Source organism: Dermacentor andersoni, chromosome 5 (assembly GCF_023375885.2).
Source record: "Dermacentor andersoni chromosome 5, qqDerAnde1_hic_scaffold, whole genome shotgun sequence".
NCBI classification, from domain to species: domain Eukaryota; kingdom Metazoa; phylum Arthropoda; class Arachnida; order Ixodida; family Ixodidae; genus Dermacentor; species Dermacentor andersoni.
The window spans coordinates 160,382,135-160,398,453 of NC_092818.1; the positions used below are offsets into that span (position 1 = coordinate 160,382,135).

A 16,319-nucleotide genomic window follows, 5' to 3' on the forward strand; every position below is an offset into this window, starting at 1 on the left:
GAATTTGCCAGCGATTATGCGTGTTCGCAGAGTCTTCTGCACATTAGCACACTATAGATTGCTCTGAAATGTAGGACAGTGAAGGCAGATAAAGCGTAACAAACAAAGCCCCAAGAACGTCTGAATTCACAAGCACGAAGATCAGGCCAATCCACGTACTGCCAATCATTCCCATGGCGGCTGAACGACTGTAGTGCCAGAGTTAAATCTAGTAATTATTGCGAGAAATTCTACGGAATTTGCTCGCTCGCAGAAGCGCAAAGGGAAAACAGTTGCTGGGCAGTGCGCAGCGACGCTCAAGCCAACGCCCATATTGTGCAATGCTTATGTAAAGACGCGCATGCAGTCCGGCGTGCCGAGGGCGCACGTCGCGAGCGGCGCAGTTACGCTACAGATGCACACTGGCGCGATGTGGACGCTCTAGAATCTACAGCGTCAGCGCGCGCAGCCAGCGCACCGGGCGACCTACAGCGCGCTTTGGCGCGGTCAGTGCGATATATACCATGTATTGTTAGCGCCTTCGACAAACGAAAAAGCGCTCACTCACCACCCACATTGTGCGCATGTGCTGATCGCCAGGTTGCTGCATGCGTGCAACTTTCAACATCCTGAAATGTACACGGTAGAAATTTTCTGCGATCCTGGCGTTGTCGGCGTGACGTATCCGACTTCGCCGGCAGCTGCGTAGCGAAGCTATTGACTCACAGCTGCGGTGTTTATGCGTTGAGTTTGTGCTATTTAGTTAGTTAGTTAGTTAGTTAGTTAGTTAGTTAGTTAGTTAGTTAGTTAGTTAGTTAGTTAGTCCATGAAAATATCCTCTGGTAAAGCGTAATTTTGCGTGGCAGTAAATCTGTTTATTGGCACAGAATTGTGCGTAAGTTCGTTGGAGTCGAGTTTTAATATTTTCTTTCTTTAATAATTGCAGTGAATAATCATTCGTAACTGAAAGTGGTCTATTTGACAGGGAACTACACTTTTATTTGTTTTTCACTAAAACAGAAAAAAAATTAGGTAGGCGATGTATACTACACGTCAGTCGCTTCTACAGCAACGAAATTATTACAGTAAAGACGCGGCTTGTGATAAGAAGCACTGCGTGATTGCCGCATTTTAATTCCTATGACGCCGGTAAAAAATAGGCGTGCCTAACAGTTTCAGACGCCTTCACTTTCTGTTGCCGGCGCGAGAACTTTGCAAAGGAGGCTAATCGTGCATCCTCTAATGCATTCTATTGCACTCATCACACTGCGCGCACACTGCATCCTTGCATCCAACTGTTGCTTCGCGGATACCGCAAACGACATCCAACGAAGGCGGCCTTCCTTGAGGGTTGATCTCACCTACAGACCCGGATGGTCTCATAATTTGCGTTCATTGTCTCCATTTTAGTTCAACTCCTTTCTTATAGCACGGGCACCGCCTTGGATTCTGCGATTTACGAAATTGATACTAAACTAGGCCCCGAGGCCACTATTTCAATCTTAAAGACATCTACACCACCAGCACCACCTTACACAAGATTATAGAAACACGTCATAAAGAAAACGCTTGTTCTCAAACCGCCGCCGATAAATCACAGATTTATGATATGACAAATTATTAAGGACTTCTTTTTCAGCCACTAATGAAAATGAGAGCAGTGAAAGCTAATGAAAATGATCTATTTATTTTGTTCGCAGCGGTAACAGAGGAGAACCTGTGCGACACCTACTTGAAGGATGTAGCGCAGAAGTTTGGGAAGCAGTACGAATGTGTTAAGAACGAGAGTTCGTACGCCCTGAAGTGCACAAAAGCGTACAGAACCATGGCGTCATACGGACAGGGAGCTCTCAAGGTCGACCTTTGTGCAGGTACGACGAACCAAGAATGTCACAGCTAAGTTTTCAAAAATTTCCTATTATTGTTAGATAATTAGGTGAAAAGTTACAGCGTGCATATAGGCTTTTGCAGTGACTTATACCACGCTCCAACAGCGACGTGTGCAAAAGACTACAGGCATGTCCTTGTTAGCACTTTAAGGACCAATAAAGGGAAACATTAAACTAGTTTAGTGTTATAACGTATTGTTTCCAAACTCTATTCTCGGTAATTCTGCTGTAATAGGCTAACTATATTAGAAGATAAAATAGAGATGACAGTTTTCTTAACTTATCTTTTTGTTGAAATTCTAGCGCCAGCAATACATTGTGACGCTACGGATACAGGTTTTTTTTTCTTCGTGTTTCTGCTCTTGGGGCCCAATAATAGTTCTTTAAATTTCCTCTTTTAGAATACAGTGCAGTAAGTTTTTGCGGATAAAGAATGATCTAGGCCAGAGTAATACCCGTTAGAATCGATGACGTCATGGCTGGCTGGTGCGGGAACATAAAAGGGTGGCCTGTGTTTTCCACCAACGAGGGTCACCGAGTGTACGTTAACATGTACACTCTAAAGCTTGTGAATTGCTTAGAAACAGTTTTCTTTGCGTATGTGAACATTAGGACTTCTTTCACTAGAGTTTTTTCTACAGTTCTTGTCCGATACTATTTTCGAGCCCATTTATGAATTAACCGAACAGTTATAGGTGGCACTAACATGTAATTGAATGCAATCAATAATAATAATAATAATAATAATAATAATAATAATAAAGAAAAGGTCGCGTCCGGATCACCTCTCTCTCATTTTTGTGTCTGTTCTGTCTTACCAAGCCGCTCCTGAAAGAATTACTTTGTTGTGGTTTCAGAGGTTAAGGTAATTCACAAAACAGCTGAAATTCTTTTTTCTCGTCAGCGTCCCATTACAGTTCTCTATACTTGCTAGTAAAAAGAATAAGGACTACATACAATAAAGCCGCGGCTTTGGTTAACAATATGTTCCTGGGCCCTAAGAAGAGCTGGTTACCCATTCCTAGGGCTAAGTTTACTACGTGCATACACAAATATTTAAGGATGTTGACGAAGGGGGCGCAGCCACTGCCGAAGCTTCATTGGCAGACCGTGCCACACGTCATGTCAAAGTTCTGGGTTTAGCAAGCTGTCTTTCTTTCACTTGGCTTTTCTTCGTTATCTCCCCATTTCAATATTGAGCTAGACGGAAATCTTCTGCGGAAACCCGCAAGGTGGAGAGAAATGATTAATAAAGAGAAAATGAGACATCCACGCAATCGTGGATGTCTCAAAGGAAACAAAGGAAACAGCCATACGTGTTCCTCGAAACAAAAGCTTCACAGTTGAAGAAAAATTCGTCCTGATCCGGTACTCGAACCTGGGACAACCGCCTTTCCGAGGCAGCCGCTCTGCCAACTGAGCTAATCAAGCGGCTAGCAGATGGCAGGGCGAAGTCGAACTTGTCAACAGCTCGAAGCAAAGGCAAGAGTTTGACGAAAATGCGATGGTCGCAGGTTTAAGTCCCGGACCAGGAAGAATTTTTCTTCAAGTGTGAGGCTTTTCTTTCGAGGAAGATGTATGGGTTTTCTCAAAAACTCGTTCAATCTGGTTACTTTTCCCTATGATTTCATTATCTGTTGTCGTCATTTAGTTGATAGTAACAATTAACCAATCCCTTTGTTCCGTCGATTCTTCTCACTCTATATAAATTCGTTTTGTTAATCGAACACACATAAAACACGTCCGCCGTGGTTGCTTAGCGGCTTTGGCGTTGCGCTACTAAGTACAATATCGTCGTGGGAGGAAATCCCGGCCGCAGCGGCCGCATTTTAACGGGGACGAAATGCCTAAACGCCCGTGTACCAAGCATTGGGTGACGCTGGTGAACTCCGGTGGCTCGAAATTAATTCGGAGTCCCCCATTATACGGTGTGCCTCATAATCAGACCGTGGTTTTAGCGCATAAAACAGTCAGAATTATGGTCTTATTACTCCTAAAGACACATATAACGTTTTCTCACTAGGTGTTGAAGGAACTGGAATACTAACGCTGTAAGTTATTAACCTATTAATAAAGCCTGAGCAATAACACCTCTAGTAACAACACAAAGCGAGTTTATGGGAGCTAGATAAATAAGTATCAATGGCAATTTTTTTTTCGGCCTCCCTTACGGTCCTTCACTATTATCCCTGTACGATCCACCGAAACAAATGAACGGGCGCTGTGTCTTCTTTTCAGAGCGAGAATGCGAGGAGTACTGCACGGAGCCAGAACGACAGTGTTTGGAAGGCAAGTGCGTCTGCCACACAAATTACGTCGAATCCACAGAAGGCATCTGCGTTCGTAAGTACTTTAAGTCCCGTTCGAGGACCATCTACTAAATGCAGTGATGCTGCAACGCATCTATGGGAATCAAAAGGGCTATCGCGCAACCTAGCGAAAACAACAGGGGCGAAGGTGTACGACCAGCTGCGATGGGTCGCGAACACCACTAGCTGGATAGCCAGAGCTCGTCATACATCTGCGCTCCTTTTTCTCTTTGCTAGGTGGCGCAAGAAAAGATAGCAACAATAATCACTCATTCTGATATTCGCGCTTCAATAAGTGAGTGAAGTACTCGTATGCTCACATTGCTTAGCCACCGCACTAGTCCTGTACGCACAACTCTCCATGGTAACTAACAAAGTACGGATGCGACCACGACTTTTCAGAAGTACTATGACGCCTAAAACGCTATACGTAACGAAAAGGACGTGTGGTATTCACATTCCTGGGAAATGTTCTCATTCACAGCCTGGTAAACGTGTTTTTGTTGCATGTAGCATTGACAATCGAGGTGTGGAAATTGGAAGGATATCATGAATCTGTTCTTAACTGAAACATACGCAGGCGCTTTCAACGATCTGCATTATGTAAACTATACACAAGAGGCAGCTACTAAATACTTCGGTACCGCAAAGCAGGATTGATATATTCACAGGAAATTTAGCTTTCCATTCCAGAACAGTACGTGGAGATACTCGCAGATGTATGACGAGCTCTGGCTATCCAGTGGTGTTCGCGACCCATCGCAGTTGGTCGTACACAGTTGGTCGTACAGGTTGCGCGATAGCCCTTTTGATTCGCACAGATGCTCATCTTTCACAGAAATATTGTACGCGATCAGTGTTCTAGACTATAGGAAAAGCGCTCTATTATCTCATATTTTACATACATGACTAATCTTTAGTTTCTCTCCAGCTCACTCCTTTTCGATATTTTGTTATGAAATGTGCGTTTTATTTCGTGTTGCCAGTGCTACTGCTACTCTCTCTCGTCCGAAATTTTTCCATGGTCTTTTCGACACAACATCTTTTGTGAGTATTTACTCCTCAGCCGGTGCTTTCCAAAATAATGAGGAAAAAGGGTGTGTAAGTTTCAGCGCTTCCCTATTACACACTGTGATGAACATAACTGCAACATTTTGTCCCCTTTGTTTAGCGCAGTATAGCACTTTAAATAGTCATCACTATAGCAGCACTAGACGTTTGTCGCGTCTGGGACAATTCCTTGTTAAAGAGCTGTTCTTCAGCTTTCATTACTCGCTTTCCGCAGTCGTCGTATATTTGCAGTATTGTTTCGAAGCCAAGAACTGGTAGCTTCGGGAGCCCAGGCCCAACGCATATAAAAGTGTTCCTCTACGCCGAAGTACGTGGACTTGCCAAATGGATAACTGTGATTCTTAATTGCCTTCTTCAGCAATATGCGACAAGAATCCTTGCAAGAATCGCGGCGTCTGTGAAAGAAGTGAGAAGGTATCCTACTACTGTCGGTACGTTTCTTCGTGTACTACAGGTTCGGGTTCTTATAGTGTTCCTTAGGGGACCTTTACTGATACAGCTAAAAGAAAAAAGTTTGTTTCCAAGATGCAGTTGGAACGTCCAAAATGAACTGAAGTGTCATTGTGTAAATGACAAAAATATTGCAGAACTGCGGTAAACTTGTTATCCATAACTTTAAACATTATTATACTTATTACGGTGATAACACAAACATAACTCTACTAATGTGAACAAAACCTGATGCTTCTGTTTGATTGCGTAAACATGATTACTTTATTACAGCAGAATCTATGGCACAGATATATTTTGTGGAAGTGTACATAAACTTTGGGATTATTCGATTATGCTCAGGAGCAGGTTGTTTGTGTAATTTGGATTTCTATCATTACTATTTTACAGGTGTCAACCGAGCTACACAGGGCCAAGTTGTGAAGTTCATTTCGAAAAGTACACCGGTATGACATTTTTCTGTGAACTGCAAAAATGATTTTAATGACTTTAACTTAATGAGGTGGCCATTAAAGGATAGGGATAGGTAGGAATAGCCGCTGTCTTTCAGTAGGTAACATTATTTTATTGTATCGACTGTGGTGCCCTTCTTTCTTTTGCAATGGGCACTGATATTTTTATGCTGGTGTAAAAAAAAAATGTCAATTTCGCAGCACTGTGCCAGCAAGAAGGTCAAGGTGGTCGGAACAAATGCCTCTACGTAAGAGGTCATGCCTGCAACATCATCCATTATGTCACGTGCCATCAATAGATCACATGATGCGGAACGCACAATACGGCCGCCAGGGGGGGGGGGGGGGGGGTGCTCCGTGCTGCAAAAGAAGATCGCTGAGTACAATAAAAGAAAATGTGGCTGGGCTCGTGACGTAACCACGACGTGTTTGCTCAGCTATGATATGCGAGAAGACAGAGGAGGAATGTCGCTATTCGAGGCAACGGGAGAGAGCGTCTTTGTTGCTAGGGAAGCTCGCTTCCTCACAGCATGGTAATGCGACATTTATTTCTACTATCTCCTTCCTTTAATAAACCAATAAAAAACATTCTTGCGGTGAAAGGCTCCACAGACGGCACCCTGCGACTTACAATGTAGAGCCAAATTTGCAATGGGGCCTGGTGAGTAGCCCTTTAAAATAGTATAATTCGAGGAATGAGACATCCGTCTGCCACACTGGGATATGGAAAACAGAGGTGCCTCAACGTGAATCTGTGGAAGCAGAAAGAATTGGATACATCCGGAGGCTCCATATGAAGGTTGCAAGGTTGTTAAAATGCTGCATTTTCTCTCAAAATTTACTGAACATAGAAGAATTCATGGAGATCGTTATTTACCAAAATTTATTGCTTAGGAAATTTTTCTTTGTTGTTTATCTTGAGAAAACATTGCAATGACATATCTACTGGTTTTGCTGTAAAACTCTGGAAGTATTAGGAGGAAGCTATTGGGGTAGGTCACATGCGCAACTGGGAATTTCATGTCATATTCCTGCGTTGCGAACTTTGCAAAAAAAAAAAGAACTAACGACGCAATGACATCTCGTAATAAAAACCTTGTAAATTTTTTTCAAGATTCCACATCCTTTCTCTTATGACCAACCAACCTAAAGGTTGAGAAATGTAGAAACAAATCCATGTGTTCTGTATCACAGCCAATTAAGCTTCGATGCTTGGGCCGAAACACACCTTCCATTTTCTTTCAGCTCTCGGAAAGGGCTGCAACTTAGTCTAACGTGCACTTGTGTATGCATGCGTGCGCGTGCGTGTGTGCGTGTGCGTGTGTGTGTGAATGTGCGTGCGCGCTGCAAACTTGTAGAGCATTGGCTTTTGATCGCACCTGAAAAATACATTTTTCTGCATTTTTTTACAGCTGCACAGAGAAATATTACTATTGTCGGCGTTATTCTTGGAGTGTTCATTATAATTTGCCTCGGCATTGCCGGCGCAGTAATTAGAAGGTAAGACAGTCTCCCCTCAATTCAACGTTCATTCAATGTGATTGTCAATTTCGTTACTCTGGCTAAAGTAATATAGCAGCACAGCTACGTATAAAACAAAGACAATGGGTTATAAGAGACGTCGTAGTTGGTGGCTCAGTATTTATTTCGATCACCTGGTTTGCATTCTGCCCGAATTAATATAGAGCTATCGCGGTCTGGAACCAAAGTCTCGACCTCGTGCTCAGAAACAGATCGCTATAGCCACTGAGCCAACGTGGCTGGTGTTACATATCAGGCACGATCATCGGTGTGCATAGTTTTGACGTTTTGCACACATCTAGCTGGTTATTATTGTCCGAGCTCTTTATTACTGTCTTTATTACTGTCTGGTTATTACTGTCTGAGCACATCCTCAAACCCGTTTCCAAAATTATTTGAAAAGGTGGTAAGCGAGACTAAGAAATAATAAAGAGAGTAACACATTTTGGCGGGAACTACAGAAATCATAGCGGTCAACTCATGTCACCATTTCGCCCTACACCTACAAAAGAAATAAGCTACTTCACAGCTGACTTGTCTGCCCAAGTTGGAGCTTGGGAATCGTTATCAGCGACGCGGTTTTCGTGTCACCGTCCTAACTTTGTTCTACAGATATGCATGCGGTCTGAAACAACTGGCGTCGCTTAGAATTCAATGAATGGCGGTACTTACAAGGTGCCGTATTCCCCTAAGCGTTTCTTTCTCAGCAAAAGTTTTAATGATCTGTTTGGATTGAACCGTATTATCGCTAAAGCAAAAAAGATATAGTAAAAATAATAATTTTGTTGGCATATGTTGCTCGAATGTACAGTTTCTCTCCTAAAATAATGAGGCTATGCCTATCTGCCCGACAAAGCTACGTACAATTTACACTGTTTTAACGTGTAAAAAAAGACAAACGGAACGTTTTGAACGCGGTCCCATTGAGAAAAATAAAAAAGAATAAATTATGAGGTTTTACGTGCCAAAACCACTTTCTGATTATGAGGCACGCCGTAGTATAGGACTCCGGAAATTTTGACCACCTGGGGTTCTTCAACGTGCACCTAAATCTAAGTACACGGGTGTTTTCGCATTTCGTCCCCATCGAAATGCTGCCGCCGTGGCCGGGATTCGATCCCGCGACCTCGTGCTCAGCAGCCCAACACCCGAGAAAGAAAAATGAAAGAAGATATAGTCGACATTCAAAATGTTCGTAATGTCGTGACAGCTTTTACCTGTATTTTATTTACAGGTTGAAAAATAAGACTGTGGCCAGTGAAGATCTTTAGCTTCAAGTACATATGAAAACCAGTTGAGGCAAAGAACATAGTCACGTAAGTGGACTCGCCCATCAATACACGTACACTTTGTTCCACAATTATTTGCCATTGTCAAGCTGCTTCGAGGATCGAAAAAAAAGTCATCAATCGTTTTTCGTATTATTTGAAATTATATGAATTTTTCAGCCTATGTGAAATATTTGGCTTAATTTGTCGTGCAAGCAGGCCGAAGACGTGGCGAGGATGAGCGCTCCCATACAACGTAGGGGTAGAATTCATGCCAGCGTCTCAATTTAGTTTTTAAGTTGATGTTGTCTGTAGTTACTCCACAATGAAAGTTACTACAGCGCAGAAAGAGAAAAGGCGCGAATAACAGGGACGTATCTTTTCTGGTTCCGTGATGTAGTCGTTTTCATTATGGTTTGCCAACCCATTTGCTGTAGTTCATCATGAGGTCGTTCTGCATGATATTGTGTCCCAATGTAAAGAACTGAAGACTTTTCAATGAAGACGTTTTGACCAGCACTCGTACTGTATGAGCTGCATTTAATTACAGGACAGTAACTGGGTACTTTCTTGCTGTTTCTGAACTAAGGAGGCAATGTTTTTTGCATTGGAAGCTACTGTGTGCCAAAGGTTAGAAATATGACGATTTGTAATTAAATGTGTGCTGTGTCTTGCTACGACATGCAGCATGGAGACCCATAAAATATTATTAATTAAAAAAGCACCCTTCTGCGATAACCAAGTGTAGTTGGTCAACATTTCACGTTTTAGAAGAGTTGCAGCACATCATCGCACGCAACAATGCCTCTCAGCACGTTTTCTGAGTTCTACTTTGTACTGGCTTGCAGTGCTTGCTGGGATTCTGGGTTGGGCAAAAAGGACGTAGGTTTCTTGTGTACGGCAGTTGCACAATTTATAATCCAAGGACTCTAGGAGTATCACAAACATAATGCCCTAAAGAGAAAATTTTGTGGTGTTAGAAGCTTCCGCGCTACTGGAAGGCGCGTCATAGTAGCTCAGTAAAAAGATTGGGCAAATAATGTGCATAAACAGTTGTTTTAAGTGACACAAAGAACGTTAAAATTTTGCTGTTAGGCTCATGCACTTTACGACCATAGGATGCGCCGTCGTCAGCAATAGGTCTACAATTTTACTTTGCGTCTGTTAGTGCTTTGTGTTTTTGTGTCAATCACTGATTACGAAGCTCATTCAATTTCCTATCGCTTTATTTACTCTATGCAGGTGAAGAAAATTTCTCCAGCTCAGCTGCGGCACTCTTATAACCGAAGTTTGGATTGATTCTGAATGCTGCAGAGTTGCGCAACCTTCTGAAGCTTACCCTCTCGTTGAAGGAACGCTTTGTCCACTGCTATTGGCGATAGACGTCATGATTTTACTTGAATACCATCAAAAAGGATAAGCGCATAGTTAAACATCGCGCATGTTAGTAGTTTGCATGTACGACTCCGCCTACACAAGAAGTTCGTACGTAATGTGGACAAGGACCGTTATTTACTGCATAATAGCGGCAGCAAGATGGAAAGAAGTGGCCTTGAAGCCCGAAAAAAAAACTTCATAATATGTAGTTGGTCCAAGACATTGGTTTCATAATGGCGCCATTTTTGGTGCGAGGGGAGCCGTTCAAATGATAAATTTCTCTATTAGAACTATCCCTAAATATATACAATGAAGTGTTTCTATTCAAGCTAAGGCCACAAAACAGAAACATATGTTTGAAATAACTGGTAAATGCATTTTTTCAGTAAGTAAGACAAAATTTGAAGGAACGGCCCCACGATCATCGTATGAAGCTCACGTAAACGAGCTATTAGTTTGTGGCAGCACCTAACAAAACCAAAGGTGCTTGGATTAATAAATCACGCAGACACGAAGTCATCATATGGTTCGTTGTATTATTATAAATGTACACACATGGACAAGAGAACTTTGTCGTTTTATTACCTTTATGCTACCTTTTATCTTTCCCATTTGTTTATGTGTTTAAACACCACCATCGTAAGTGATCTTGCAATTCAAGGCAGCTCCCTGTGTTTTCATTGCGTCACCTTCCAGTGGATACCTGGTCACTCCGGTATCTCGGGAAGCCGAATAGCGGATAAAGCTGCCCGAAACGGACTTCAATAGAGAAATTTCAAAATAATATTTTTTAAGTGTACCGACAATTTGTATATGGCAAAAAAATGGGCCAATGAAGGAAGGAATCGCCTCCGAAGTCTGCCGTTTCATCAATATTCTGCGATTCGTTGACTCCGGAGTAAGATCGAGAATTCCGCGACTACTTCCTCCTCAGTCAGACACATTATACCACAGGCATCGATTGAAAGTAGCATCCACGAAAAGTTGTCTGTATCGCATAGGGCGTAGCACTGTTTCCATGTTACTTGAAAGCCCCGCGCACCACGACAACTTAGTTTGTTTTGAGTGCCAGGTGAACAATATTTGTCACGCTGCACTAAGGTTACGTAGCATCATATAGGCCGTAGGCCTTGCCCATCAAAACAACGGCGAGATTCGGATTTCTTCTTTGGATACCTTTCATAAAATGGCCCTCTCGGAAAACTTAATGTCATAGAAAAGCCTCAATTCACCCATTGTTTAACCTGTAGAGACAGAGAGAGAGAGAGACAGAGAGAAGCGAGGAAGGAAAGGTAGGGAGGTTAACCAAACTGAGTCCAGTTTTCTACACTACACATTGAGAGGAGGATAGGGGAGTGAAATAATGGGCGTTAGAATACATGAGTCTATATCGCACTTTCACATGCACTAAGCTTGGTGCAGCATGTCTACAGTCGGGCACTCAACTCTATTTCCTTCAAGTACTGAAGAAGCGCTTGACCAACTTTGTGGGCTGATGAACTGTTAGGCCAGGCTCCCCAGGCCTTTGCTTCTGTATATGGCTTATCGTCCATTCATTATGGTGACAGCGCGAACAAAACGTTGACGGATTGAAAGAACACAAGACAACCCGTCGTCGTTTTCTTCGTGCTGTTACTAATAGGAATGCATACTAACTCGCCCAACTTTCCACTTTAATACAGCTTATCATGAGTCTTTTCAAGGACCTGTAAATATCACTTTCTGGTTTACTCCCTCATACTATATTTATTTGCATTTTGTTTTTTCCACTGCCCTCTGGAATCTTTAATCACATTCCTCCTCCCTATGCAGAGTAGTATGTCAGCGGTCATAAGCAGACCGGCAAAGGTCTATGCCTGCCGATAAATGGCTTCTCTATTTCTCTCTCTCTCGCTCTCTCTTTTTCTGGCCATTTCGCTCATCATCACTATATGCAGATAAGAGATGAAAGGGGCTATTAAAAAGAATATATTAGAAATGTCCTTTGCATGCTAAATTGACTTCTGTCATGGTAATTTTTCGGTGGACAAACAGAAATACTGTGCTCCGTTTTGTCCAGAACTCAACTCGTTCGTCGATGAAACCGCTCTCCTTCTGAGTGCTTCCTTTTTAGGAGTGATTTCGTCCTCCTTCATCAGTGCAGGGTGGAGAAATAGTGTGGGCTACATAATAAATTTCTGTATATAGCGAAATTCCCGTTGAGTGGTATTTAATTGAATGAAATCCCATCGAAGCACTTGAGTTGCACACAGATAAAACTTTAGTTCTGAAGCTAGCTCCTTTTATAAACAGCAGATGTAATTGTTGCCACTTTTCGCACCGTTCTCTTGACTTCGGACGTGTGAAAAAAAAACTTGCGAAATTTTGCTACAAGATGAATCCTTGTGAAATGTGCTAGATAAATTGCAGCCTTCTTTTTATTGTTTTTGTCACGTTAGGTTACGCTTCAAAACGCAAAATACGTAGCCGTGACTTACCTTACTTCGACCATTTCAAAAAAGAGTTCTTGGATCCGCTCTGAACGGCGCTAGACATGTCAAAACCATCGCAGTGTATTCATCGGAATTTTGCATATGATATACATTGCGACATTATGGAAAAATTTATTCACTGGTAGTTTTATTGAACACATGATCTTTGCGTAATGACACGGGAAAATAAAGCAGGTGTGTTGCAACAGCATATTTTCACATGTATATTCAATATAAATACAATTCCGAATAATCGCAGCGACCATGGTTGATACACAACGCACGCGCAGGCTTCTCGTTGTTTCTACATGCGCCCGTCCCCCATCAAAAGCTTATTTCCAAGAAAAAAAATGCAGGAATTGTTAATGATACTACACAATTGTCGCCATCATCAAGTATGGCAGCAACGTGACTTTCATGTAGTTGGGTCAATGCTTAGCTGCCATATTTTATTAACCTTATCCAAAAGCTACATGGCGCCTTCTTCTTGCCCAACAATACACATTCTTTGCAATTATCTAGTTTATTTTGCACGCGTTCACTTTTATACAACGAAGGAACTGAACAATTATCGCAAATAAGAAGTGGAAACTGTCTGTGCCAATTCCTCAATGTTGCACTTTGCATCATTATGACAGAATAACATTCATCTTTCGCCTCTAAAACGCACAGATAATTTGAGTACGGACATGTTAGTTTGACATGCAACTCATTATTATAGCATTGTTAACATATTAACACAATATCATTTACAACGTGGTCAGTGGCAAACTTGTTTTATTAAAAAGGTAAGCAAATGAGTGACAAAGCCGCACGTGATGGGAAATTCGTTTGCTTTTCCCACTGCACACAGATCCCTACGCGCGAAGCAAACAAAAGTGCTACAAATGTGAAAGAAAAGCAGCAGAAGAATTGTTGGAATTTTTTATCTGCACAGACGCAGAAAGCGTCTATCCTACAGTACTGTAACACTGCGTCAGTCTCTGTCTGGTTAGTTATTCGGCACGAGTTCCTCGAAGGGCGTCGTTACCTACCCTCGTTAAAGAACGGATTCTCTTCCCTGTGAGAACTGGTTCGGCTTGTGCGACATTCATAGGTCACTGCACTTATCAATACTCCTGCGTGTTCTCTAAGAGGAAAGATGAGTCGCATTGGAGTCTAGAGACAGTAATGTCTACTAGGAGCTTCCTTCCGTCCTAAAGTTTCCGTTTAATGCATAGCAGGCAACACCACTGTTGGCACTAGCGAGCAAGAAATGGTGCGTCACTTATAAAAGATACAGACATGAACCATCTAAATCGATGTCACATTGTATTATACTCTACGTCGCAATATATGGCGTAATGACTGCATGAAAGACATCGCAAATCTGAAGCTATCGACAAGCGATTGAGTGCACAGTCCCAAAAGCTGCCAAAGCGCACTCCTTCCGATCGTGCCCAGAACATAGTATAAGTAGCTTACTATAAACACAAACGTGCACAAAGAAGATGTGATTTGGCGTAACATCACGTCCACATTTTCGCAATGCTTGTTTTTCTCCGATACATAAATATAACACTTAACACTGTTTGTAGCGTCTGTCTAATCGCTGAATATTTTTTCCGGTGCCACCAATGATCTGAATCATACAATGGTCATAGCCTGCAGTTTTTTTTCCATAATAAATACGTGATGCGACCAATTTCCTATGTTCCTAACATTAGCCAGGTCTCACTAAAGTTACATTCGCCGTGAAAAGTACCTATATTCGTCAATACCTATACAATACTAGTAAATAACAAACCTGTATAGGCGAACCTGGATGAAGTGATTTCTATATCGAACGCGTGAAATACACTGACCGATACTTATGTAAAATGAATTGCTCATAACGAACTCCATACACCGAATTCCTTGCATCAAATTGGGGGCAGCATTGAATAGAGCTATTGTTTCTGTCGCTCTTTTAATCTCAAGCACATGTGTACGAATGCGAGGCAGTGTGCCAGAAGCTCTGAAAAGTGTATTGGAAGCCGACATTCAGCGAAATGGACTGCAGCAGGTTCTGCAGAATCTCGCGTATTGAGAACGCAATTCTCCCTCACATATTTCGAAAGTGTTGAAGGCAAAAACAAAAGCTACTGCCTACTACGCGCATATTGTTTCAAATAAATAACTTCGTCATTGCTATTTCTCGCCCCCCCCCCCCCCCCCATTGCAAATAACAAAATTACCTGATATATCGAAGTATCTTTAGAGCATAAGCCTGTTCGTCACAACTGGGTTAGACTGTATCATATTTATCTTGCTCCCACATATGCCCTTTACCTGTTTCTTTAACTTCTTTTAACATCTTGCCACTCAATATTGTGCCACTGACGTAAGCAACACAATTGATGCCTGTGACATTAGGTTATGTAGTTGAATACGACAAGTAATGAAAATCAAGTCGAATGATAGGTGCCTTTTGAGATTCGGGATGCCAACTTGCTACGAACTTGTACACGTGGTGCTACAGTTCATTAGTAAAGTTTTCGTACAGTTGTGTTGTAGTTGTTTTGTATTTCTAAGTTTACACCTTTTTGAAACACTTGAAGGTAAACAGGAAGAATTTCATCCATCCATCACGTCACTTTTTCTTGTAAAAACTAATTACATTTCAGGTAGAGTGGTAGATGTAAAAACACAAGTACATGCTTGAGTTTTTAATCTTTTTAAACAAGAGAAACTGCACCTGAGCTTCAGTGTTATTATCAACTGAACCATGGGGGCGGTATAAACACACTGTGTGTAATTTAAGACTTTCGAATATGCACTTTGGTATTTGTTGTCAGCTTCCTCTGTGTATTTCTGACACTTCTCGGTACTTGAACTGGTAATCAACCTTACAACTATGCAGCTGCAGCTGCAGCTACAGTCATGGCGGCCAGTAACAAAAGCGTCGTAGAGGAGACTGAGACAGCACTGGATGGTCCGGGATCTACAAAGAGCAAAATACAAATGCACAGTGGTGTAATGTGCAACCAAGAACAGCGGCAACATACTAGGGCTCGTCGAATAAATGAAGTAGTTCGCTCTAGTAGCGGAAAATCTACAAGAACTGCCACTATATAACACTGCGCTGTCTAATGTGGTCGAACAGGGAATGCCGTTGGAGCCAATGTTTCGACTAGTGAATTGTCCTACTTGCCTTGACAAGACGCCTTCTCAAAACGTTGGCTCCAGCGATAGTACTTGTTCGACCACTGTTAATCCCTTCAAGCCTCTATCTTCCAGTAAACTTTTGTTTGCGTTGTCTACTGTGTCTTTTGAATTCTTGAGGTATTGCCCGCCATATTTCTTGCATTACCAGTCATGCATATAATTCCTATTTTTTAACAATAAAGAAATACAATTCATCGAACAGCCTCAATTAACTCTTCTATTTCATCTATTTTTTAAGAAAACTGCGCCATAACGAGAAGTTTAAAGGCAGCTTAGCTAAATACATAATTCACTGCTGCAGAGAGGATGTGCCGTGTACAGACGTTTAACTGAAAATAGATGGCCT

General features: G+C 42.0%; 2 protein-coding genes across 2 annotated transcripts in view; one reads left to right on the top strand and one right to left on the bottom strand.

Annotated features, from left to right (window-relative positions):
• LOC126531498 (glycoprotein antigen BM86-like) overlaps positions 1-10,835 on the top strand; it is a 55,893-nt gene extending 45,058 nt beyond the window's left edge. The window contains exons 18-24 of the mRNA XM_050179038.3: positions 1,680-1,850; positions 4,107-4,211; positions 5,607-5,679; positions 6,089-6,144; positions 7,563-7,650; positions 8,906-8,987; positions 10,182-10,835. Of these exons, the coding sequence (XP_050034995.1) occupies positions 1,680-1,850; positions 4,107-4,211; positions 5,607-5,679; positions 6,089-6,144; positions 7,563-7,650; positions 8,906-8,942 (530 nt within the window). The 3' untranslated portion in view covers positions 8,943-8,987; positions 10,182-10,835. The remainder of the gene's footprint in view (positions 1-1,679; positions 1,851-4,106; positions 4,212-5,606; positions 5,680-6,088; positions 6,145-7,562; positions 7,651-8,905; positions 8,988-10,181) is intronic.
• Positions 10,836-12,903: 2,068 nt separating this feature from the next.
• LOC126531511 (glycoprotein antigen BM86-like) overlaps positions 12,904-16,319 on the bottom strand; it is a 41,033-nt gene continuing 37,617 nt past the window's right edge. The window contains exon 17 of the mRNA XM_050179056.3: positions 12,904-15,749. Coding sequence (XP_050035013.1) covers positions 15,661-15,749 — 89 coding nt within the window. The 3' untranslated portion in view covers positions 12,904-15,660. The remainder of the gene's footprint in view (positions 15,750-16,319) is intronic.